Source organism: Thamnophis sirtalis, unplaced genomic scaffold (assembly GCF_051295495.1).
Source record: "Thamnophis sirtalis isolate CommonGarterSnake01/CBP01778 unplaced genomic scaffold, rThaSir2_p1.2 scaffold_10, whole genome shotgun sequence".
NCBI lineage: Eukaryota > Metazoa > Chordata > Lepidosauria > Squamata > Natricidae > Thamnophis > Thamnophis sirtalis.
In genome coordinates this window covers 69,958,694-69,985,807 of record NW_028261390.1, presented here as the reverse complement: position 1 = coordinate 69,985,807, position 27,114 = coordinate 69,958,694, and the positions used below count along the sequence as shown (strand labels likewise).

General features: G+C 42.5%; 1 protein-coding gene across 1 annotated transcript; it reads right to left on the bottom strand.

Moving 5' to 3' along the window:
- Positions 1-5,669: 5,669 nt before the first annotated feature.
- Positions 5,670-19,309, bottom strand: UCHL1 (ubiquitin C-terminal hydrolase L1). The gene is made up of 9 exons (XM_087723704.1): positions 19,277-19,309; positions 18,935-18,946; positions 15,216-15,344; positions 12,718-12,868; positions 11,404-11,489; positions 10,525-10,572; positions 8,486-8,555; positions 6,310-6,368; positions 5,670-6,118 (listed from the first exon to the last, which is right to left on the bottom strand). The coding sequence occupies exons 1-9, from the start codon at positions 19,307-19,309 to the stop codon at positions 6,032-6,034; spliced, it is 675 nt and encodes a 224-aa protein (XP_087579830.1). The 3' UTR covers positions 5,670-6,031.
- Between the last annotated feature and the right edge of the window lie 7,805 nt (positions 19,310-27,114).

Genomic DNA, 27,114 nt, shown 5'->3' with positions numbered 1-27,114 from the left:
CTATATATCTATATCTCTTTATCTTATCTATCTATCTACCTATCTATCTATCTATCATCTATCTATCTACCTACCTACCTACCTACCTATTTATCTATCATATTTATCATCCATGTCTATCATCTATGATGTCTGTCTGTCTCTCTCTCTCTGATCCCTATCTATGACTGTCTATCTCTATTGCAATTTATCTATCATCTATCAATCTACTTGATCTACCAATCTATATCATCTATTTTATCTCTTATCTATTGTGTTATCTATCTATCTGTGTTTGCTTGTGTATATATTATACACAGATATACATATCTGTTCTCTCTCTCACACACACACACACACGCACACACACTACACATAGACACACATATGATCATATAGTGTCTAACTGCCATTTGAGGGCTTATACAGGAGGAAAATCAGATTTCCCCCAACCAATAAATAATGCACAATTGGATTAAATGGCCTGGATATTAATATATAACACTCATTCCATTTTCACGAACCAATGTATTTTTAAATTGGAACCTATAACTTAAAAATATAATTTCTCTAATTCCTCAAACCTCACACAATTCATTATACGTTTCCACCATACGCCTACAACAGTATTAGGTTGTCCTATATAATTTTCTTTCTTTCTATCCATGTGCACTATGTCATACGCTAAATGTTTGTGTGTGAGTGTGTGTGTGTATTGTATAAATTGTGTATCTCCTATATCAACCAATCATGTTGTTCTCCCAGGTAATATCGGGTTGAATATCATAAACCCTCCGTACAGTCTCTAATTTTAGTTTCTCTCCATTTCTATTCCCACCCCCCAGTTCATTGTATCTCCTCTAAGTTTTTTTTTAAGCTGCATGAAAATGTTAAGGTAACGTGTACAGCCGTGCATATTTTGAAAGTGATTTGGGGGAAAAGAGATTCTAAGTCTTGTGCGAACACAGCTGGTTACAAAAGGCTTTCGTGCATCTCTTCCACCGTCATCAAATATAATTCATATTAATTCAAATATCGTAACTCAAATATTGGCTATATTAGCATCATCATACCTCCACTTTTATTTGACTGTAGTTATTTAAACATCCTTCATCCTTAAATATACCAAGATTCAATACATAACCACATACTGGCATTTCATTTACCTACTTGTAAAATCCTCCATTAACATGAAATCCTCATGTCCTGTTTTAGCTAAACATCCATAACATTTAATACCAAAATTTTCTAATCCTCCATGTATATAATTTATTATCATTATCCTTTCTTTATTTAATTATATCCTATATCATAACATTTTCCCCCTATTAGTTAAAACTTAACTGTATCTAGTTTTGTTTTTTATTATAATTATTATTGTTATTAATAATCTTTATGCATAGTCCAAAAATATTTCTAACCTTCCCTTCTCATATCCAATTATTACTTATCATAACAGTTGTCTAAGTGATTTTTGCTCACAGTGAGAAGGTTCTGAAAAAATGCTTCACGCCTGCCATCTAGTGATTAAAGGGAATTATTAAAATAAAGCTACATCAATGGCGTTTTCAACCTCCACATTTCAACGCTGTGAAAAACTGAACAAGGGCTCTCTCTTCCCAGATCAATGGCAAATCCACGGATAGGTGATGTGAGTAAATATTCTCGTTGGGGTTGATTTCAAACATGGCTTCTTGGAAATTTCCCTAAGATGTAGGAGAACAGAGCATCAGCAGCTCGGTGAAATAACTGAAGTCGTCTTTGAGGTGATCAATTATTTTATCCAGCTGTTAAAAGACCAAGGAATCGTTGTGTTGATGTACAACTGTTGGGAAACAACTCATATTGAAACTTTTATGCAACTTACACACTCCATATCCCTCGTCGAAGAAGCCACAACAGTTCTCTCCAGCTCGTCAGACATGGAAATCGTGCTTTGATCAAAAGGCCTGTGAGCGTTGCTTAAATGTGTTATTCGTGACTTCATGTCAAAAAGAGTGCATTTCATTGTGGGGTGCAATTAGGTTGATTTCCCCACCCCTTCCTACCTGTTTTTGAACACTTGGATCTAATGAAAAACAAGGAAGCGAAACAAAAATGAGATTTGTCTGTTGGCCTCTTTGCTATTTCAACGAGACAACACAATTAGGGATCTTGGCATTCCTCCATTGCTGCAACACCACAAACTCACAGATCTCAGGCCTTTGCACAGTCAATACACCGTCTCGTAAGAGAGTAGCAGAGTTGGATGGAACCTTGGAGGTCTTCTAATCCAACCCCATCATGGTTGCCCAATCTCTTCTTAAAAACCTCCAGTGTTGGAGCATTCACAACTTCTGGAGACAAGTCGTTCCATGGGTTAATTGTTCTGTCAGGAAATTCCTCCTCAGTTCTAAGTTGCTTCTCTCCTTGATTAGTTTCCACCCATTGCTTCTTGTTCTGCCCTTCAGGTGCTTTGGAGAATAGCTTGACTCCCTCTTCTTTGGGACAGCCAAAAAGGCAACATAACTAGGTTTGCAAATGGAGAGGGCCAGCCTTGACTAAAAATAAAGATTGTTTACGAGAAGTTTAGAATGCTGAAGATCAAAAGGTCCATTAATTCGAATGCTCTTTTTTCGTTAGCCTGTTCAAAACAAAGGCACACTTAGACCTACAAATTTGGTTAATTGTTCTAACTGCCAGGAAATTCCTCCTCAGTTCTAAGTTGCTTCTCTCCTTGATTAGTTTCCACCCATTGCTTCTTGTCCTGCCCTTCAGGTGCTTTGGAGAACAGCTTGACTCCCTCTTCTTTGAGGCAACCCGAAATATTGGAGGACTGCTATCATGTCTCCCCTAGTCCTTCTTTTCATTAAACTAGACAGACCCATTTCCGAGGTGGCGCAGTGGTTAAATGCAGCACTGCAGGCTACTTCAGCTGACTGCAGTTCTGCAGTTCGGCTGTTCAAATCTCACCGGCTCAAGGTTGACTCAGCCTTCCATCCTTCCGAGGTGGGTAAAGTGAGGACCCGGATTGTTGTTGGGGGCAATATGCTGACTCTCTGTAAACCGCTTAGAGAGGGCTGAAAGCCCTATGAAGCGGTATATAAGTCTAACTGCTATTGCTATTTCATCTGCTTCTGTGAAGCACTGTTAGTCCAGATGTTAACCACAGGCACACATTACACGATATTCTTTGAGCATTGTGGCCCATCAGCCGGGGGCCCTTCAGCAAATCATATGAGATGGCATGGGAGTTGGGCATCAAGGTAATCTGAGAACTCCGAGGGGGAAGAGGCAATGGAGCTGTCGAAGAGGGGTGGGGGAGAGAGATGGAGCCTGAGCTGTCTGTCAGCCCTCAGATGGAGAGTCAACAGCCCCCAGGTCTGGAGGTGGCTGATGAGGAAGAGGAGGAACAGCTGGACACACAGATGCGCAGAAGGCAGAGGAGAGGAGAGAACTGTGGAAATCTACTGGCCAGTCCTTCGGACGGAAGAACCACCGCAGCTCCAGGGATAAAAGACGGGGTGGAGATGAATAGATGTGGCAGATAACTCTTCATCTCCCTGCCGGATGGACTTATTAGCTGGCGTTGAGAGAGAAACTTTTTTTGCCGGGGCTCCTAATAAAGGAATCTTTGAATTCCCTTCAGAGGGCGATTTATTGTGTTTGTGGAGCTGATTCAGAACGGAGCGCCTCCAGAATATACTACATCAGGGTCCCAATCCATGTGCTGTGGCCTATTCAAAATTGGGCTGTACGAGTGAGTGGCCAGCCTGTGCACGCAGCTCAAATGTGCACAATTAGTGGGCCAGGGGGCATTCGTGCGCGTGCATGGCGGTTCACCCCTTGTGCAAGTCAAACTGCATGCAGGTGGGCTGGCCCACCACATCTGCAGTTCCGTTCCCCCGTCCCTCGCCCAGTTGGCAAAAGGTTGGGTACCACTGCCCTACATGAATAAATATCTTGCATAACCAAATCATACATCCATGCTTAAAAAGGTTTCTTAAAAAGATCAGCCGTGCAACAATCAGCTGTGCCCGATTTGCCTGTGAGGTTCCTGCTTGTTGCAGGGGCCTTTTTGTGTGAAGTCCAGCTGCTTTTGCATTGGGTGTGGGAGTCGGTTGTGCAGCTTTTGTGTTAGGTTTTGTGCAAAGTGTGTGATAGTTGGTTTTTGAGCTCTCCGTGAGGTTCCTGCTTGTTGCAAGGGGCCATTTTGTATGAAGTCCAGCTGCTTTTGCATTGTGTGTCTGGGAGTCGTTGTGCACATTGTGTGTGCAGCTTCTGTGTTATTTTTGTGTAAAGTGTGATTGTTTGGTTTTTGAGCTGTGAGCTTCCTGGACATTTTGTGTGAAGTCCAGCTGCTTTTACATTATGTGTGAGTCACTTAATGCAGTGTTTCTCAACCTTGGCAACTTGAAGATGTCCGGACTTCAACTCCCAGAAATTCCCCAGCCAGCATTCGCTGGCTGGGGAATTCTGGGAGTTGAAGTCCGGACATCTTCAAGTTGCCAAGGTTGAGAAACACTGACTTAATGTATGTAGCTGCTCTGGAACAATCTCCCCGTTGAGATCCGGACCCTTTCTACCCTTCCGGCCTTCCGCAAAGCAACCAAGACCTGGCTGTTCCGCCAGACCTGGGGCTGTTGATTTATCCAGCCCCATCCTAAGTTATGAATGTTGTGGCATTTTTAATGTTTTATTTTTTAAATTCTTTATGTTCCCCATTCCCTTTTTTATCTGTAAGCCGCTCTGAGTCTTCCGAGAGTGGGCGGCACACAAACTAATTAAATAAATAAGTTGTGCACGCCCACCCGGTCACATGATTACCAAGCCACACCCACCGGGTCACATGACCACCAAGCCACGCCCACTGAACCGGTAGGAAAATTTTTGTAAATTTCACCACCGATTGGTGAAATTAAGTTTGCAGTCCAATGGAGCACTAGCGTGTTAATTGGTGAAGTTAACATTCTGGTGGTCCATTGTGGGGATAGTTAACTTTCTCAGTAGCTGGCAAACCACGCTAAGGAATGCAACGTCAGCACAATGATCCTTCCTTAATAAGTGTGAGACAAGAGATTTGGCACATAGGCACATCACATCGCTTGCAGCAGGAAATCATGAGCTGTCCGTTAACTGTCCACATTGATAACATAATCATGAGCTTTGTCTAGCCGGTTCCACCACAAATGCGCGAACGACAAAAGCGCGGCTGACTAAACCGCGGTGACAAAACCGCGCCAAAACCACGCAGACGAATGAGCGCTGAAGTGCGCCGACAACAGCGCGCCGACAGAAGCGCGCTGTAACCTAACCCTAACCCTAACCCTTACCTTAACTTAAATCACGCTTCTGTCGGTGCGCTGTTGTCAGCGCGCTGTTGTCGGCGCGCTTTTGACATCGCGGTTTTAGTGCCGCGGTTTTGTCGGCGCGCTTTTGACGTTCACGCTTTTGTCGGTTCACGGTCTAGCCAATCATTACAAGTGTACTTCGATCAATGAATCAGCTTCTGTCATGGGGACAATGTTTGACAATAAAAGGAAGCTCCCATGAGGTATTCGGGGTGCCTTTCCATTAACCTTCTTCCTGCCTACGCATTTTTCTTCACCACAACAACAACACTCCATGAACTGCAAACTGGGCAAAAACCTCGGATTATAATCAACGCGGCCTACACCATCGGAGTTTTAGCAGACAATACCAAGAAAGAGTTTTCCGGACTAGCAAGGAGGAATTTATTCTTGTGACGGGCGAGAAGTCACAACCGCTCGAAAGAAACTCGGGACTCACAAAAGCGTGGGAAGCATTTACAAACACCGACGGTTTCCGACGTCTGACACTTTTGCGTGAATTTCAGCTCTAGGACAGGTGTCACCGAAGCTTGCGGTCAGGAAGGGGGAAACAAAATAGCGTTACACCTTAAATTCAAAACCAAGAACAGCCGGTTTTGGCTTTTGACTGTGTTGGTGTACTTTCTTTTCTTTTCAACGTTTTAAACATAAGTGTGCTAAAGCCCTAACGGCTGGGACTACATCCGGTGAGAGGCTGAGGACGTTATGTTGGTTACCAAATTTCAAGCTGCCTTGCACAGGGCCACCGCCGAAAAACGGACCTCCCCTTGCTCACGTTCGGTGAATTGCCGGCAGATGTCGGCCGATGCCTAAAGAGAAAAAGGATATAAGTATTTGTTATTATTTATTCGATTTGTAGGCCGCCCTATTCCCCGAAGGGACTCAGGGCGGCTGAACAAAAAACCAAGGGAATCTCTACAGTCTCATGGACGTCGTGGTGTTGTGGGAATTTTGTGAGGCCCAGTGAAATGGAGACCACCGCCAATTAAAAGATTCTTACCTTCAGCATGGTGGCATCCGAACTAGATCCGTGCTTTATAGGGAATGGCATTCTTCCATCTGCAAGCAAAGGTGGGCAACGTATCACTTATAGCTTCAGTAGCGTGAAAATATTGGTGTAAGAGCAATTAGCTTGGTCCACTTTCTGGAGGGTTATTCTACAGCACACAGACACACACACCCCGGGACCACTAAATCCACAATTTTAAATCCCGGGGACCGCTAATATGATCTGCCTAACCACCGGCTGGGTGGGCGTGGCTAGGTGGTCATGTGACTGGGTGGGCGTGGCCAACTCGGTGTCATTCACGTCGAGGGGCGCCTCAGCAGCCCCTCCTCTCCCAGTTACTCCTCGCTTGCCCGCCCGGGCTCCTTAGGGCCCCAACAGTTGTTGGAGCTAAGCAGCCACCAGGAGAAAGAGTGGGCAAAACAGCTCCGTTCAAATTGGAGGCTCAGCAGAAGCACCTCAATGAGGACTACGAGCATAGGCTTTCCAAGCAGAGGGGAGACCTGGTGGAGTGCAAGGCCAGGTACCAACACTTGGAGGCTCAGCAGGCTGAGATGGTCAGCCAGTTCCAGGCCATGATAACAGTCCCACTGGAATGAGGCCCTCCGGCTCTTCACCACCAGCGGTGCTTCCTTCCAGCCTTCGCCCAAAGCCCCCCACCAGGAGGCTGAAGCAGACCCCAATTTCTCCCTCCCTCCGACTGGCACAAAAAGACCTCGAAGGGGGAGACTCTCTGCAGTAACACAAGCGTTCATTGCACGTATCCATCCCAGGGGTCGTAGTTTGAGGACCCCCGATTTAGTGCAATATTAAAAATGCAAATAATTTTTCTGCAGACCACCAAAATTTTCTCAGGTACCACCAGTGATCCACGGACCACCAATTGGTGACCACTGCTCTAGAGAATGTCCTTCCTTTCTACCTGTAGCACCTCCCAACCTTCTAAGGTGGCGCAGTGGTTAGGGTGCAGTACTGCAGGCCACTTCAGCTGACTGTTATCCGCAGTTCAGCGGTTCTAATCTCACCGGCTCAGGGTTGACTCAGCCTTCCATCCTTCCGAGGTGGGTGAAATGAGGACCCAGATTGTTGGGGGGATATGCTGACTCTGTAAACCGCTTAGAGAGGGCTGCAAGCCCTATGAAGCGGTATATAAGTCTAACTGCTATTGCTATTGCTAATTTATTCAAATATTAATTAGCAACTGCTTGTAATATCTCTAAAGGAAAAAAAGGAAGCTCCATCTAATTTCAGATCCTGCAGGTTCCATTTTTACTTCTCCCTCTTAACCTTGATAGATAAGAGAAAAACTTCCTATATTAAGACTCCAATTTCCATATTTCTTCCCCTGTTGTTTTCAAACTTATGGTCCGTAACTCTTGAACAATGAACCAACCGCACGGATTGAGTTCATATATTACCTTAAACTAATATGTTACTCTTGTATGTACCCCAAGTAGTTCAATTGATACTTTGTGCGTTTAGAAAGGGGGTAGTAGCTCTGCGTGAACAGGTAGTCCTTGAATTACAACTACAATTCAGCCCAAGATTTCTATCGTTAAGGGAGACACGTTAAGTGAGTTTTGCCCTGTTTTACGACTTTTCTTGCGTCAGTGAAGTTAGTAGCCCAGTTGTTAAGTGAATCTGGGTTTCCCAAGGACTTGGCTTGTCAGCGGATCATGTGACCTTGGGACACAGCAACCGTCGTAAACATTCAGTGTATAAGACGCACCCAAATGTTCACCCTCTTTTGGGGAGGGAAGTGCGTCTTATACTCTGAAAAATACGGTGCACTACGGATCCTTAAGTCAAATGCATTTATCGGTGCCTAAAAATTGTGCGACTGAACAACTGTTCTGCATTGAAAGTGCAGATGAGCCAAGGTGGCGCGGTGGTTAAATGCAGCACTGCAGGCTGACTGCTAGATCAGCAGTTCAGTGGTTCAAATCTCACCGGCTCAGGGTTGACTCAGCCTTCCATCCTTCCGAGGTGGGTAAAATGAGGACCCGGATTGTTGTTGGGGGCAATATGCTGAATCTGTAAACCACTTAGAGAGGGCTGAAAGCCCTATGAAGCGGTATATAAGTCTACTGTTATTATTGTTATTATTGAAAGTGACGGTTGGGTAGAAAATTGGCTTTTTTAAAGAAAAACACACAAACACACAGCTTACCCAGTTCATAAAGGTGTCCTCCCACGCTGGCAAATAGAATGAAATGGAAATTCACCTTATCGTCTTCAACCTAAGAAAAGATACAATTCAGGAACCTGGAAATCTAGCAAGAACAGGGAAGGGGCGTATAATGGTGGCATCCAAAGGTGCTTTTTCAGGAGGCAACTAGACTTCCTTGTTTTCCTTTGAAGACGTTTCGCGTCTCCTCCAGGAAGCTTCTTCAGCTCTGACTGGATGGTGGGGAATGGAAGGATTGATGCTCCTTGCAGACAGCTGGACATTTGAATTCTTTTTAGAGGATCATTGAGGCCACTTGGAGGTTTATCCAAGCCTCCATGTTCTCCAAAAGGATGCAAATGACCAGCCGTCTGTAAGAAGTATATAAATCCTTCCATTCCCCAACCATCCAGTCAGAGCTGAAGAAGCTTCCTGGATGAGAAGCCGAAACGTCTTCAAAGAAAAACAAGGAAGTCCAGTGGCCTCTTGATTTATTTATTTTGCAATATTTTTTGAAGCAAACTTCCCTATCATTTTCACATCTCTCCTAGAAGGAATAACAAGACAGACAAGGACTTCAGAGGAGAATCAGAACTGCAGAAAAAGCAATTACTGCCAACTGGACTTCCATTGAGGACCTGGACACTGCACAGGTCAAAAAGAGGGCTGTGAAAATATCTACAGACCCCTCACATCCTGGACATCAATTATTTCAACTCCTACCCTCAAAACGAGGCTGTAGGGCACTGCACACCAGAACAACTAGACACAAGGACAGTTTTCCCCCTGAAAGCCATCACTCCACTACACAACTAATTCCCACAACACTGTTATATTACCTACTAAGACTGTATTAATAATATTCTTCTCTTCCTTCCTATTAACTATCTCTTCCTACTTATGATTAGAACCATGTTGCTTGTATCTTTAAGATTTATATTGTTTCCTTTGTTTCCTAGTATAATTTGATGGCTTATTAGTTACCTATGACTATCACTAAGTGTGGTTTTTTATGATTCTTCATGAATGTATTTTATTTTTCTTTATGTATGCTGAGAGCATCTGCACCAAAGACAAATTCCTTGTGTGTCCAATCACACTTGGCGAATAAAGAATTCTATTCTATTTCTATTTCTATTCTCATTTCTATTTCTTTTTTTACTTCTATTCTTATTTCTATTTCAACTTCTATTTTTATTCTATTCTGTATTCCGATATAATTCAATTCCTATTCCTATTCTATTTCTATTCTTATTTCTATTCCTATTTCTATTCTATTCTAATTCAATTCTATTCTATTCTTATTTCTGTTCTTTTCTATTCTATATTCCGATATAATTCAATTCAATTCCTATTCTATTCCTATGCCTATTCTATTTCTATTCCTAGTCTTATTTTTATTCCCATTCTATTCTAATTTCTATTTCTATTCTTTTCTATTGTATTCCATATTCCGATATAATTCAATTCCTATTCCTATTCCTATTTCTATTTCTATTCTTATTTCTATTCCTATTCTTATTTTTATTTATTCTTTTCTATTCTATTTTCTGATATAATTCAATTCTATTCCTATTCTATTTCTATTCCTATTGTATTCTAATTCTATTCTATTGTTACTTCTATTCTTTTCTATTCTATATTCCGATATAATTCAATTCCATTCCTATTCTATTCCTATGCCTATTCTATTTCTATCCCTATTTCTAGTCTTATTTCTATTCCTATTCCATTCTATTTTAATTTCTATTTCTATTCTTTTCTATTGTATTCCATATTCCGATATAATTCAATTCCTATTCCTATTCTATTTCTATTCTTATTTCTATTTCTATTCAGGAAACTAAGTTAGATACAGCACTGTGATCAGAATAACCATCTCAGACATGATCCTCCCACAATTCTCCCACAAGATAAAAGGAAGAAAGCAGGGAAAACACATTCAGATTTGCAAAATTCTGTTATTTTAACCTCTCAGGGTTGAAACACCCGTTCTTGGCCCATTCTATAGTTGAAAACCTATAAATTAAAGCAGTATTTACCCGACACTGGCCCTCTTGAGCTACCGCATTATGGACTTCTTGAATGGCCTGGGAAGAGATAAAAAGAAATCAGATAAGATTTTGTTTGGGTAACCTCTAGTGCCGAACAGGATTATCATGATTTTATCTAAATCTACTATTCCCATTCCTGCCAATCTGTTCTGTCTACACTAGGGGTGTCGAGCGTCGGCCATTTTAAGACCTCTGGACTTCAACTCCCAGAATTCATGTCTGGCTGGAGGCATTCTGGGAGTTGAAGTCTTAAAAGGAGGCCAAGATTGGATTCCAGTATAACTGTGGAACGCCTCGAGCAATTACAACCAAACTTGGTACACAGATGATTTAGCCTCTGGAAATGAATACTTTGGGGGTAAGATACTCCTAACCCCCCTCAGGGTGTGTGTTCTGTTAAGATAAAGCCTGTTGTGCCTTAAAATGGCTTCTACTGTACAGCGCAATGGAGTTGCCATGATAACGGTTTCACAGTACTCCACAAGAGGGCTACCTCTGGTAAGGGGGGGAAAATCCAACATTAGAAATTATGTTTGGTCCAGACCTTTTCCCCCTATATATATATATATATATATATATATATATATATATATATATATATATATATATATATATATATATATATATATATATATATATATATATATATATATATATATATAAAATCATTTCTACATTTGTAATTGAATTATTTGCAAGTTCTAATATGGAAGTCTGTGTGTTCCTACTGATAGTTGAAACAGGAGGCTGGAATCATTAGGAAATAGGATCACGTTTCTAAACACACCCTTAAGGCCTCTGGGAGCACCTTGAACCACCTTGCAGAAAATGAAAATAAAAAAACTATCCAAGTCACTCATCCTTTACCTTGTTGTTCTCAAGACGTTTGGCTCTCTCATCTGGGGAGAGTCCAGCTGTCGCAGTGAGGAATTCCTTTAATGCAGAGCCTTCGTCTGGAAAATGATGATATTAAAAAGGGATAAGTGTCGTACAGGGTAATAAAGAAGCAAAGAATAGAATACAGAACAACGGAGCTGGAAGGGACCTTGGAGGTCTTCTAGTCCAACCCCCTTGCTCAGGCCCTAGACTTAGCCCCCAATCAGGAGTGAAATGCTACCGGTTCGGGCTCCTTTGCCCGAACCGGTAGCAAAAAAAAAAAAAAAAAGTTAAAAAAAGTTTGAAAAAAGTCCTGACGATCAGCTTCTGCGGTGGCGCAGTGGTTAGGGTGCAGTACTGCAGGCCACTTCAGCTGACTGTTATCTGCAGTTCAGCGGTTCTAATCTCACCGGCTCAAGGTTGACTCAGCCTTCCATCTTTCCGAGGTGGGTGAAATGAGGACCCAGACTGTGGGGGCGACATGCTGACTCTGTAAACCGCTTAGAGAGGGCTGAAAGCCCTATGAAGCGGTGTATAAGTCTAACTGCTATTGCTAATCAGCTGTGCCGTACGATTTATATTCGCTAGAAAGCAGGGAATTAAAAAAAAAGAAAAGAAAAGAAAAGCCAGCCAGTTGATGTTAGACTGTTTATCTGGAAACGTGGAAGCCGGCCTGAAGCGACCATCCAAAAGGAATCAAAGCTTGTGCTACAGTGGTTAGTTCGCCCGCCCCTTATATTGCGTGCCACCTCCCTTGTGTGTATACCCCGCCCCTCCCACCAACTGCTTTGTGCTAATACAGCCACTGCAGTCCGGCCACGCCCCTCGCTGCCCATCAGTTTCCTGCTTCCTCCCATGCTCCAATGTTCAGCTGTTTCCACGATCTGACGATCGGCTGTTTCGGAATTAGCCGGTTAATAGTCAGGTGGCAGCCCTCTGGATGCCGGAGCAATCTGCCGGGAAAGTATGGGTCCCGCTAGCCAGGTGGCAACCCTGAGGACGCAGATAATGCAGGCTCTAGGCGTGTCTTGGGGTGGCGGTTCCTGTCAGGACACCATGATGCCATGGCTGTTGAGGCCCGTGCATACGCGTCCACTCCTCCCTTGCCCAAATGGCGGCCCTGGGCCATCTGGCGGTCCGGGGCTGACACTTAAGCCAGTAGGTTTTGACTACTCCCTGAATTTTTAAGGGCTGAGAAAATATTTTATCTTCCCCGAAGCGAAGTCCCCGTCAAGTGATAACTTAGGATCTATTTAAGTCTGCAGGATTTATACGTCCACTGGAAAATTCTCCCCTGGTACTTACCGAATCGCATTTTATCTTGATTGTTTGCAACTGCGTGGATAAGGCCAATGGTTCCACAGGAGTTACCAGCGGTCTGCTTCACGAAGTAGACTTCCGAGCTCACGTCTTGACCTTTGAGCTCGTCAATTTGCTTTTTCCGGAAGTTTTCATGCTACGATTTAAGCAGATTCATGACACGTTAGCAAGCAGGTCACCAATGATCCAACGGCAGTGATTCACTTCACAACAGAGGAGGCAAGGAAAGTCGGTAACAGGGGACAAAATTCATTGAACAAGCGTCCCTTCGCCACAGAAACGTTGGGCTCAGTTGTTGCCGTAAGTCGAGGAACACCGTCGTTCAGCGAATCTGGCTTCTGCGTTGACTTTGGTTGTCGGACGGTTGCAAAAGAGGAACTCACATGACCTCCAGGACTCAAAACCATTCGCTTAGTGACTGTTCAAAGTTACAACAGGCCTGAAAAAAAGTGACTCGCGGCCATTTTTCACACTTACGACCGTTGCGCCATCCTTCTGATCACATGGTCAAAATTCAGAAACTTGGCTACCGACTCATATTTATGACCGTTGCAGCGTCCTCGGGGGGTCACGTGATCCCATTTTGCTACATTCTGACAAGCAAAGTCAACGGGGGAAAGCCAGACTCACTTAACAACCGTGTTACTCAGTTAACAACTGCTGTGATTCACTTAACGGTGGTAGCATGTCGTAAAACGGGACAAAACTCAGTTTTAACAACTGCTGTGATTCACTTAACGGCTGTGGTATGTTGTAAAATGGGACAAAACTCCCTTTTGTCAACTGCTGTGATTCACAGCTGTGGCATGTCGTAAAATGGGACAAAACTCACTTTTAACAACTGCTGTGATTCACTTAACGGCTGTGGCATGTCGTAAAATGAGACAAAACTCACTTTTAACAACTGCTGTGATTCGCTTAACGGGTGTGGTATGTTGTAAAATGGGACAAAACGCACTTTTAACAACTGCTGTGATTTACTTAACGGCTGTGGCATGTTGTAAAACGGGACAAAACTCACTTTTAACAACTGCTGTGATTCACTTAACGGCTGTGGCATGTCGTAAAATGGGACAAAACTCACTTAACTATCTTGCTTAACAACAGAAGTTTCAAGTTCAATTGTAAGTCAAATCAAGGCCACCTCTATACAAATGCAGATATTCTGCTTTAATGTACAGATCAAAAATGGGGCCTTTCTTTTGAAATTAATACATTCCAGGGTGCAAATAGTTGTTAATTCTGGCCTCGAAGCAAATTTCCATGGATATTCTAGCAAGCAGCAGCTGTTCTCCAGAGTATTTACTGTAAATTTACTATTCTGGTTCAACCCAGTGAATTGTTTTTGGTCGAGATCCCCACGGCTGTTTTGCAAATTCCTTTACTTCCTTAAAAGTACAAACCCAACTTCAGGGGGAGATCTGTCCTTTAGATTAGCAAATTACAGCCAACGGAATTGCAAAGGATTGCAAAATAAATCCAAAGCTCTCCAACCTTGGCCCCTTTTACGACTTGTGGACTTCAACTCCCAGAATTCCTCAGCCAGCTAGTGCTGAGGAATTCTGGGAGTTGGAAGTCTGGAATTCTGGGAGTTGAAGTCCCCAAGTCGTAAAGTTGCCACCATAGTTTGGAGACCTGCAATAAGAGATGGGGTTTTTTATTTATCCTTTATTCTGCTTTAATACTGTTATGGCCCGCAGCAGATTCGGACAGTGAGGAGGTTGGGGAGGAAGATGGGCCAGTCCTGGAGTGTGGGGAAGGCTCGGATGAGGGCTCTGAGGCAGAGAGGAGGCCAAGGCGGTATGCCAGTTATCAGCTGCCTTCAGAGTAGCAATAGCAGTTAGACTTATATACCGCTTCCTAGGGCTTTCAGCCCTCTCTAAGCGGTTTACAGAGTCAGCATATTGCCCCCAACAACAATCCGGGTCCTCATTTTACCCACCTCGGAAGGATGGAAGGCTGAGTCAACCCTGAGCCGGTGAGATTTGAACAGCCAAACTGCAGTCAGCTGAAGTAGCCTGCAGTGCTGCATTTAACCACTGCGCCACCTCGGCTCAGACATCAGTAAGGCAGACGAACAGCTGGAGCCTGTTCCCAATGTGTGCATGTGCAGAGTTGCCAGATGAAGGAACAAGGGTCGACTTGGGAGAAAGGCCACAGGTGGACGGTGAATGGCCCCTCCCAGAGGAGATAAAAGAGGAGCGGAAGGGGAGTGGAGTTTGCAGGAGGCAATTAGTTCATTCCTGCATCCTTGCCGAGCATTGCGGTGTCTGAAAGATATCGGCCTGGCCCCTCTCCAAGCCTGATGAAAGTTGGTAATTGTGAACTCTCTTGAAAGACTGTGGGAGAGGAAAGAGTTTGCTGGAGGGGAATTCACTGTACGTTAAATAAAAAGGGGTTTATCGGGACGAGGACTCATCCGGGAGTGACCGAGGCTTCCCCAGAGTGCTGTTGGGGAAGCCTCAGTCAGAACAAATACTTACCTGAGCAGTAAGGGGAAACAGCAGAAGCAGGGCACAAGCCGGACTCGGCACAGCGCTCAAGATGTCTTCATCCAATCCCAGAACATCCACAAATTGCCAACCGGGGGCAACTCCCAGGCGACTGAGTATCTACACAACCAAGGGAAGTACACACAGAACACTGGGTATCTCACATCCGCAGGCAAAGTCTACGTGACCCGTCAAAACCGCGGTCCACTAAAGCGCGCCCGATCAAAGCGCGTACGTGACGTCATCAGCAGCGCAACAAATAAAATTAAAATTAAATTAAATTAAATTAAAATTAAATTAAAGCAAGCCGATTCACATAAAGGTAAGGGTTAGGTTTAGGGTTAGGTTTACATTAAGTGTTAGGGTTAGGTTAAGGGTTAGTGTTAGGTTTAGCGTTAGGTTAAGGGTTAGGTTTAGGGTTAGGTTTAGGTTAAGGGTTAGGTTTAGGGTTAGGTTTAGGTTAAGGGTTAGGCTTAGGGTTAGGGTTAGGTTTAGGTTTGGGGGGGTTAGGGTAAGGTTTTCGCGTTAATTTTAAATTTACCGCTCACAGCGTGCCGTTTTCGTCGCGCTGTGATGACGTCACGTACGCGCTTTCGTCGAGCGCGCTTTAGTCTACCGCGGATTTGTGGTGGAACCTAAGTCTAAGCCTCAACCTGCCACCCACCAACAACTGTCCTTTTTGGCGAGTTGAGCCACAAACGCATCCGGAATATCGGCACGGCTTTCTGTGCGCTGGGTTCAAAACTAGGATTTCATTATTCATTTCGGGTTTAACTCCAGGGAGGTAAACCCAAATCCAGAGACAGACCAGCAAACGTTTCCAATTAAATAAAAAACTAAAAATGAAAACGCTCCCCGTTTTATTTCCACGTATAAGAAACACGCAATCATAAGTAAATAGGCAAAAGGTAGATTAGAACCACCGTTAAGTCCATGAGGGCGAACCCGTGCCATGCTTGAGCTTTCTCTGTGGGCATGCCAGTCGTCGCCCCAGCCAAGCTCCACCGCCTCCCGCCAGCTGGTGTTCGGGATTCTGCTGTGCATGCGCGTAGGGCGGGGCCTTCCCCAATCTCCGCAGGTTCCCCCTCCCACAGCGCGCCCTACCATTCTACTCCATTTCTGCCGCCAACACCAAGCTGGAAGCCGAAATGGGACTGGGGGGGCGCCGTGCGGGGCCCCCCACCCCCCACTGTTTTGGGCCTGGAAAGCCTCCTACACCAACTTGGAAGTTAAAACAGGGCAGGGAAGCCCAGGGCACATGTGCATTGGGGTGGGGGCACCTGTGTGGGGAGCGCTCACATTGCATTTTGGGGATTGGGGTACAGGGGTATGCATTTGCGCGCATGCACGCTTTGGGCACTTGGCACCAAAAAAAGGTTAACCACTGGTATGGTTTGAAAATGTGCAGAAGAGACCTTCATTTTGCAGAGGATAAAAGTAAATGTTCCCCTTGTACGTATGTGCTAGTCGTTCCTGACTCTAGGGGGCAGTGCTCATCTCTGTTTCAAAGCTGAAGAGCCAGCGCTGTCCGAAGACGTCTCCGTGGTCATGTGGGCGGCATGACTCAATGCCAAAGGCACATGGAACGCTGTTTCCTTCCCACCAAAGGTGGTTCCTATTTTTCTACTTGAATTTTTACGTGCTTTTGAACCTCTAGGATGGGACAAGTAACGGGAGCTCACTCCGTTATGCGGCGCTAGGGATTCGAACCTCCGACCTTTCTGATCGACAAGCTCAGCGTCTTAGCCACCGTGTGCCTTTTGCAGTGGATGGTTAAAACGATAACAGTCTCGGAAACAAAACTTGCATCTTGTTCCGGGTTCAAATTCCCCAAAGCGGGCAGCATTCTCATATTCCTACTTTCCCAGAATCTAGCAAAATGAAATCTTATTATTTATTAGATTTAACACAGCCGTCGCATCCCGCGAAGCCTGATTATTCTGGCGAATAAATGAGAAATGGAACAAAAATTTCCCATTCAACCCCAGGGTAGGATGGGAAAGCTTGATTGGTCCTACCACTGTTGTCAAATAAAACATTATCATTCCCTAAAACAAAACCCAGAGGTGGGAATGACAAAGAATCAGCAATCAGGTAAATGACTCACCTTTTCAGGATAACCTGCTCTGTTCAAGCTATTTGGGCTTTTAAGCTCAACCTGCCTTAAATAGGTGTGGGTAGCTATGGCCCAATTATAGCCTGTGGACTTCAACTCCCAGAATTCCTGAGCAAGTATGGCTGGCTCAGGAATTCTGGGAGTTGCAGTCCACAGGTCCCCTGGCCTTAAGTGTGTAGATTTAGCAGTTCCGCTCATCACCTATTTCAGGCCATTTTGGGGCTGTTTTAAGGCCATTTTTTGGACTTAAAATAACCTGAAAACAGCACAAAAAGCATCCTGAAAATGGCCCAAAAATAGCCTGAAAATGACCCCAAAACAGCCCCCCCAAATTACCTATGTTATGGCCATTTTGGGCCAAAAAACCCCCTGAAAAACAGCCTGAAAACGGCACGAAAAACAGCCTGAAAACAGCACAAAAATGGCACAAAAACAGCCTGAAAAATGATGTGTGTTTTGGCCATTTTTGGCCCCAAAACAACCTGAAAAACAGCATGAAAAAATGCCTGAAAATGGGCCAAAAATGACACAAAAAATAACCTGAAAATGGCCTGAAAGCCCGAAAAATGACCTGTTTTGGGGGCATTTTTGGCCCCAAAATAACATGAAAAACAGCCTGAAAATGATATGAAAAACAGCCCGAAAATGGCTCAAAAAACAACCAGCTTTTTGACCATTTTCAGTCCATTTTCTGGTGCACTTGTGAAGAGCAGCTGGCAACGGTGTATGTGCCCACAGAGAGGGCTTTGAGTGCCACCTTTTGGCCCGCGTGCCACACCTTCGCCATCCCGACAATCTGCAATTCCAGGAGAATCTGCAATTCAGGAAGCCAAATGGGCTTCGTTTCGAGTCGGGATGTGAAGGAGGCAAGCCTAAATAATCCCAGGTTAAAAGAGAAGCCAAAAAAACACAGGTGCCACTTGGAGATAAGAGGAGAACTGTGTTTGCATCCACACCCGGCAATCCCCCCCCCCAAGGGGAGGGAGAAAAGGGCGTGTTGCTTGCAGTCAGCTTCGGAGAAGATGGAGTGGTACCCAGAGCAGAGAAGATGCTCACAACTTCCAGATGTTGATGGGGAAAGAGTTGCGGCTTGCCCAATAGCAAGCAGGACCCACTACCCCCCCTAAGGAGAGGGAGGGTGGGATAGAATATCCTAGTCTGGCAATGCCCCCCCCCTTCTCCTTCCTTCTGCCCTCCCTCCCTCCCTCCCAGCAGCCCCTCCCCACGCCGACCCAGCCCTTCGCTTTGGCGTGACACAGCACAAAGATCGGTCCGCAGCGCCCCCTGCCGCCCAAGCCCTGGAGGAGCACTGTCTCTCTCGGGCTGAAAGAAGGCGAGACCACCGCCTCTTCTTTCTCCCCCCCCTCCCCGCACGCCTGTCCCTGGTGGGGGGAGATTGAGGCCCCCTCCTCAATCTCTCCCCCCCCCTCCGCTTCCAACAGGGCAAAGGGAGGGGAGGGGAAACACCGTGCTGGCGTCCCCTCCTCCCCCTTTTGCAAGAATGGGGAGGAGGGGGAGTTAAGGCAGGTGCAATGCCAGCGTGGAAACGCCCAGCCCGGCGAAGAAGAGGCGTCTCTGGCGACCCCCGACTCACTTTGTTCAGCATCTGAAAGACAGAAACAGAGGGGGGGGAAGGGAGGTCAGCCTGCCTAAGGGAGCCCCCTCCTCCGTTTTCTCCCCTAGAGGAGGAAAATCCCCCCCCACCGAGCACCCACCCACCATTCTCCCCCTTCCAAGGCTGCAAAAGCCCCCCAGGAGACCCCCAGGCAGCCTCTTGCAGGGGTTGCAAGCAGCCTTCGCCCGCTCCCCCCCCACCCACGCCCCCCCCCAGGAGAAGGCTCTGCTCCCCCTCCCCACCCAGGACCACAAATGCCTCTAACCAAGCGACCCCCCCCCCCCAACGTGAATGGGGACCAGCCTGCCTCCCCCTCCTCACCTCCGGGTTGATCTCCATGGGCTGCCACGCCATCCTGCCGCTTGCAAAGCCTCCGCCTGCCGGTTCCGCTCTGGGGCAGCGCAAAGCCGTCCGCCCAGCCCTATATATTGCCACCGGAGCGGCCCATTGCCCAGGAGGAGGAGGGGGGGAGTGTTGCGCTGGCCCACCCAGAAACCCCCACCCACGCACCCCCGCGTTTTTTTTAAATGGTTCCGTCCTACACACGCCCCCCCTCCCCTCCTTCCACCAGGTCCTTGGCTCTTCTCCAGGTCCCCCGTTCATCCCGGCGGCAGCCCCCGTTGAGTGGGAGGCGGTGGGCAGGCTGGGAGACGCCCCCCCTCGCCCCCCCCACAGGGGTTGAGTAGTACAGCCCTCCTGTCGGCTGATTGCAGAAGGGAGCCGGTGCCTTTAGCGAAGCCCAGGCTCTGGGCAGTAGGAAAGAGGCGGGGAAGCCCCACTTGCGGGGCGCCTAGATGCCCTCGGGGGTGCCCCCCCTCCGGAGAGTTTGCAAAGGGGTCGGCTTTTTTAGAAGCAGGCGCGTTAACAGATGAACAAAGTTGGAAGGGGCGCGGCAGGTCATCTAGTCCAACCCTCTGCCCTTTGTGTATAAAATGAAGAAAAAAGATGTATGAAATAATATAAGTGTGTGTGTGTGTGTGTGTGTGTGTATATATATATGTGTGTGTGTACATATGTGTATGTATATATAACTATATGTAACTATATATAACTATATATAACTATATAAAACTATATATAACTATATAACTATATATAACTATATATAACTATATAATATACTATATGTAACTATATATAACTATATAACTATATAACTATAACTATATATAACTATATATAACTATATAACTATATATAACTATATAAAACTATATAAAACTATATAACTATATAACTATATAACTATATAACTATATAACTATATAACTATATAACTATATAACTATAACTATATATAACTATATAACTATATATAACTATATAACTATATGTAACTATATATAACTATATAACTATATAACTATATAACTATATAACTATATAACTATATAACTATAACTATATATAACTATAACTATATATAACTATATAGGGTGCAGTACTGCAGGCCACTTTAGCTGACTGTGATCTGCAGTTCAGCGGTTCAAATCTCACCAGCTCAAGGTCGACTCAGCCTTCCATCCTTCCGAGGTGGGTGAAATGAGGACCCGGACTGTGGGGGCAAGTTGCTGACTCAATTTGCTAAAAAAAAATTGTAAACCACTTAGAGAAGGCTGAAAGCCCTATGAAGCGGTATATAAGTCTAATTAATAAATAAAATAAATAAAATAAAATAACTATATATAACTATATATAACTACATGTAACTATATATAATTATATAACTATATATAACTATATATAACTATATATAACTATATATAACTAACTATATATAACTATATATAACTAACTATATATAACTATATATAACTATATATAACTATATATAAATATATATAACTATATATAACTATAGCTATATAACTATATATAACTATATATAGCTATATATAACTATACAACTATATATAACTATATGTAACTATATATAACTATATAACTATATATAACTATAACTATATATAACTATATATAACTAACTATATATAACTATATATAACTATATATAACTATATATAACTATAGCTATATAACTATATATAACTATATATAGCTATATATAACTATACAACTATATATAACTATATGTAACTATATATAACTATATAACTATATATAACTATAACTATATATAACTATATATAACTAACTATATATAACTATATATAACTATATATAACTATATATATATAGTTATATAGTTATATAGTTATATAGTTATATAGTTATATATATAGTTGTATATATAGTTATATATATAGTTATATAAGACTTATATGTACAGATTAAAGAATGACAACAGATATGTAAAAGAACTGTCATGTATTGCAAAGATGTGATGTTTGCATAAACAAAATAAAAAAGTTTTTAAAAAAGGAAGGGACCTTTGCAGGTCATCTAGTCCAACCCCCTTGCCCAAGTGAGTGACTTAACAAAAAAAGGTGGTAAGATGGGGGCAAAGCTCGCTTAACAAACGTCTCACTGAACAGCAGGAAATTTTGGCTGAAGTGGTTGTAAATCAAGGACTGCCTGTATTTAAAAAAAAAATTAAATGATTTTAAATGATTAAAAAACTATCATTAGACGTTTGTTATTGTGGGGGTGGGGGAAATAGGAGGAGGGAGTCGTGTTGGCTATGTCCGTTGCCTTGAGTTATTTGCAAAAGGAATAAAAGCCCGATAAAAATAAATGAAATATATACCAGCAAACTGCCTGCAATCCAGTCAGACTGAGAGAGGCAGTGAATAAACCCTGATTAACAAAGCTATACACTTCATCCATTCATTATCATCGTTTAGCAACCCCATAATCCCTTGTGGGGCGGAGTCTGGGCAACTGAACGGAGTTAAGAGTGTTTACTGGCCTGATGCCCTTCCTGTCACCATTGCGGAGTTTTGTTCAACAGATATATTCTCATTGTGCCCAGAGAGAGAAATGAACTCACAACCTCTGGATTGTGAGGCGAGAGTGCCACCTCTAGGCCAGCTCTTTGGGAAAGACCTGAAGAAGCCTCTCTTTTTTGGTGGGGTGCTTTGGGGTTTTTAGGAGGTGCCGGATGAGCCACTGGGAGATGCTCCTGTGGAACTTTTCTCTGGGAAAATTTCTCGCGTGGGCTGTCCTTTTCAGCCTTCCCACGCTGCTTCCGGGCACACACTTTCCAGTTATTTGTTGTTGTTTTTTGTTCGCATACTATATAAATTTTCTAATAAATAACGCAAGATGGCTAACTATCCTACACACCCTCCCCTCCTATTTCCCCCCACCACAATAAAAAGAACAACCCTGTGAAGTGGGCTGGGAGAGAGAGAGAAAGGAGAGAGAGAGAAGAAAGAGGAAAGAGAGAAACAAGAGGAAGGAAGGGAGAGAGACAGAGAAAGAGGAGAGAAAGAGAGGGAGAGAGAGAAGAAGAGAGAAAAGGAGGGAGAGCAGGAGATAAGAAAGGAGAGAGAAGGAAGGAAGGGAGGAGAAAGGGAGAGAGGAGAAAGAAGAAATGAAAGGGAGGGAGAGAAAGAAGAAAGAGGAGACAGAAAGAGGGAGGGAGAAAGAAGAAAGGAGAGGGAGAGAGAGAAAGAGGAGAGAGAGAAGAAAGGGAAAGAAAAGGAGAGAAAAGGAAGGAGAGAGAAGAAAGAGAAAGAAAGAAAAAGGGAGAGACAAAAAGAGAGAGGAAAGGGAAAGAAGAGAAAAAGAAAGAAAGAGGGAGGGAGAAAGAGAAGAAAGGAGAGACAGAAGAAAAGAGAGAAGAAATGGAGGGATGAAGAGAGAAGGAAGAGGAAGAGAAGAAAGGGAGGGAGAGAAGAAAGGAGAGAAAAGGGAGGGAGAAATTGAAAGAAGAAAGGGTAGTGAGAGAGAGGAGAGGAGAAAGGAGAGGAAGGGAGAGAGAGATAAGAAAGGACAAATATCAAGAAAGGGAGGGAGGAAGAAAGAGGAAAAGAAGAAAGGGAGGGAGAGAAGAAAGAGGAGGAAAAGAAAGGGAGGGAGAGAGGAAAGGGAAAAAGAAGAAATGAAAGATTGAGAGAGAGATAGAAGAAAGAAGAGACAAAGAAAGGGAGGGAGGGAGAGAGGGAGAGAGAGAAGGAAGAGGAAGAGAAGAAAGGAGAGAGGGAGGGAGAGAAGAAAGGAGAGAAAAAGAGGGAGAAATTGAAAGAAGAAAGGGAAGTGAGAGAGAAGAAAGGAGAGAAAGGGAGAGAGAGATAAGAAAGGACAAATATCAAGAAAGAAAGGGAGGGAGAAAAGAAAGAAAAGAAAGAAGAAGGGAGAGAGAAGAAAGGAGGGAAAGAAAGGGAGGGAGAGAGAAGAAAGGGGAAAAGAAAGGAAAGAGGGAGAGAGAGAAGAAAGAAGAGAGAAAGAAAGGGAGGGAGGGAGGGAGAGAGAGAGAGAGGAGATCTCTCTCCTCTCCAAGACAATTAGATGAGAGATATTACGTGCATTAGTCTAATTGCTGAACAAAGACATGGAGAGGCAAATATTTGTATTTATGTATTTAGTGTCACAACCCCTGGTATGCCCAAATATGGGAGGAAGCCTACTGCTTCCTATCTCTGTCTATCGGCTCGTCACAAGAGACCATCCAGACAGAAACCCAATATTTTTACTGTTGCCTTTGTTACATTTGTGTTGTATTTGTGCTGATAAATAAATAAAGGGAGACTAGTATAGATCTATTTCAAGCTATTTAGCTCTCATCAGCTAGCCATACCCTTACTGGGATTCGAACCTGGGCTGTATTACATATTAGGCAGATGTGTTAACCCACTAAGCCACAAGGTTCTCCTCCTTTATCAGCTGAGCCAGGGAAATAGGTATGTATTTAGTGTCACAAGCTGATAAAGGAAGAGAACCTTGTGGCTTAGTGGTTAACACAACTGCCTAATATGTTAATACAGCCCAGGTTCAAATCCCAGTAAGGGTATGGCTAGCTGATGAGAGCTAAATAGCTTGAAATAGATCTATACTAGTCTCCCTTTATTTATTTATCAGCACAAATGCAACACACACACACATAGCGTTAATTTTATTTTATTCTAATTGCCTTCATTTTATTATATAGGCAGGCCCGTTCTTATGACCACAATTGAATGCAACGTTCTGTTGCTAAGTGAGACAGGTTTTTTTAAAACAACTTTTTAAAAAAAATATTGTTACAAATTTTAAATTCTTTTATAAACCAAGTGTTGCGTGGGCTTTCCCCTTTAACACCTGCCCATATGCAAAGTTCATTTTACATCCTATTTCCATTTCCAAATTCAGCCCTCTTGTGTCCTTTCTGTCTTCCATCTTAAATTTAATTTCTTCTTAATACGTAAACAATAGCATTATTTTCCCCTTCAAAGTCAACCAGATTTATCATTTCATTTCCATCTGCGATTCTGTTTTACTATAAGTAGCATCTATCCTCAAATTCAATTTTTATATAATAAGCATTTTGCTTAGTTACCCACAATTAATGTTAATATAGTTCCCTCACAACATAATTAGCTACATACCGTTAACAATGTTAACGCATTTTATTTTATTTTACTAGTAAATCCTTTTCTTTCCCTTCCTCCTTTCCTAACCATTTTCAGTGAGACATTTGTTAAGTGAGGCTTGCCCTGTTTTACGACTTTTCTGGCCACCGTTGTTAAGTGAATCCCTGCAGTGGATACGCGAGTGACCCGGTTGTTAAGTGAATCTGGCTTTTTGACCATGTGCCCATAAGGATCTTGGCAATGGTCTTTAAGTGTGAAAAAGGATCATAAGTCACTGTTTTCAATGCCGGTTTGTGGCAAGCAAGGTCGTAAAATGGGGTAAAATTCACTTAACGACTGTCTTGCTTAGCGGCGGAAATTTTGAACTCCGTTGTGGCCATAAGTAGAGGACTACCTGAGTCAGTCACTGAATCAAAAAAAATCACCTTGTTGACACCTTGGTCTTCTCTGAGCTACATTTGCTACCAAGTAATACTTTGCAAAAATAAAAAAAATAAGTTACATTCTAGTGAAAACATCTTGTTTCAATGTAATTACAATAAAAGCTAGTTGTAAATCTGCTTCAGCATCTCCAGATTTGAATTTTGGGGGACCATTGGCTAAATGATCATGAAGGATCAACCTGGGAGAGTAACTTTGCCACCAGTAATCTAGTCTCTCATATCCAAATAAATATCAGAATTTATTTATTCAAATATAGAATAGAATAGAATGGAATGGAGTGGAGTGGAAAGGAAAGGAATAGAATAGAAAAATAATAGAAAAGAGAATAGAGTAGAATAGAATAGAATTGGAAAAAATGAAATAGAATAGAAAAATAATTTAGAATAGAAAACAGAAAAAAATAACAGAATAGAATGTAAAAGAAAAAATAATAAAATTGAATAGAATAAAAAGGAAAATAATAGAATAGAACATAAAAAAAATAATAGAATAGAATATAAAAATAATAGAATAGAGAATAGAGTAGAATAGAATAGAATTGGAAAAAATGAAATAGAATATCAAAATAATTTAGAATAGAAAATAGAAAAAATAACAAAATAACAGAAAAAAATAACAGAATAGAATATAAAAGAAAAAATAATAAAATTGAATAGAATAGAAAGGAAAATAATAGAACATAAAAAAATAATAGAATAGAGAATAGAGTAGAATAGAATAGAATTGGAAAAATGAAATAGAATATAAAAACAATTTAGAATAGAAAATAGAAAAAATAACAAAATAGAAAAAAATAACAGAATAGAATATAAAAGAAAAAATAATAAAATTGAATAGAAATAGAAAGGAAAATAATAGAGTAGAACATAAAAAAATAATAGAATAGAATATAAAAATAATAGAATAGAGAATAGAGTAGAATAGAATAGAATTGGAAAAAATGAAATAGAATATTAAAATAATTTAGAATAGAATAAAATAGAAAAAATAACAATAGAAAAGAAAAAAAAATTGAATAGAATAGAAAAGAAAAAAATAGAACAGAACAGAAAAAAATAATAGAATAGAATAGAAAAAATAATAGAACAGAGCAGCCTTTCGGACCACAGGAACCACTAAATTCATAATTTTAAATCCCTCAGACCACCAATATGAATTTTTAAAAAGGTAAATAGTATTTAGTGCAATATAAAAATACAAATAATTGTTCTGCGGACTACCAAAAATTTTCTTGCAGGCCACCAGTTGGTGAGCGCTGGAATAGAGAATAGTATAGAACAGAATTAGAAAAAAAAATATAGAATAGAATAGAAAAATAATTTAGAATAGAACAGAATTGAAAAAAATAATAGAGTAGAATAGAAAAATAATTTAGAATAGAACAGAATTGAAAAAATAATAGAGTAGAATAGAAAAAATAATAGAATAGAAAAATAATTTAGAATAGAGTAGAGTAGAATAGAATAGGAGTTGGAGGGATCTTGGAGGTCATCTAGTCCAACCTTCCTGCTCAAGCAGGAGAACCTATACTATTTCAGATAAGTGGCTGCCCAGTCTCTTCTTAAAAACCACCAGTGATGGAGTATCTACAACTTCTGGTGGCAAGCTGCCCCACAGGTTAATTGTCCTCACTGTTAGGAAGTTTCAGGTTGCTTCTCTGCTTGATTAGTTTCCATCCATTGTTTTACCAACTTTAGGCATTCCTTGACTTACTGAGTGATTGCTCCTTTTTCCAAAAGAAACTGGAAAGGGAAAGGATATATAGAGGATGGATGGATGGATGGAAGGAAGGAAGAAGGATGGAAGGGGGAAGGAAAGAAGGGAAATGGATATAAAGTAATGAGTGGATGACGGGCAGGGAAAGAGGAAAGAGAAAGGAAGGGGGAAAGAGGAAAGAAACAACTGAAGGGAAGGAAAAGGGGGGAAAGAAAGGAAGGGAAGGAGAAAAGAGGGGAAGGGAAGAAAAAAGAGGGGAAGAAAGATGGGAGAGCAGAAAAGAGAAAGGAAATGAAAAGGGGAAAGATAGGGAAAGGAAAAGGAAGGGAGGGAAGAAAAAGGGAAGAAAGAGATGGAGAAGGAGAAAGGAGGAAGAAATAAGGGAAAAGAGAGGGGGGAAAGAAAAGAAAGAAAAAGGAAGGGAAAGAGAAAGAAGGAAAGGAAAAGGGAGGGAAGAAAAGGGAAGGGAAGAAAGCTAGGGAAGGAGAAAAGAGAAAGGAAAAGAGGAGGAAGGGAAGGAGAAAA

Excerpts from the sequence above, each read along its gene's own strand:
- UCHL1 (XM_087723704.1), bottom strand. The coding sequence starts at position 19,309 with ATGGCGTGGCAGCCCATGGAGATCAACCCGGAG. Across the intron at positions 12,869-15,215 it reads TGTTTCCCCTTACTGCTCAG|CATGAAAACTTCCGGAAAAA; the intron begins GTAAGTATTTGT and ends CTTAAATCGTAG. Across the intron at positions 6,119-6,309 it reads CGGATGCCACCATGCTGAAG|GCATCGGCCGACATCTGCCG; the intron begins GTAAGAATCTTT and ends TTTTCTCTTTAG.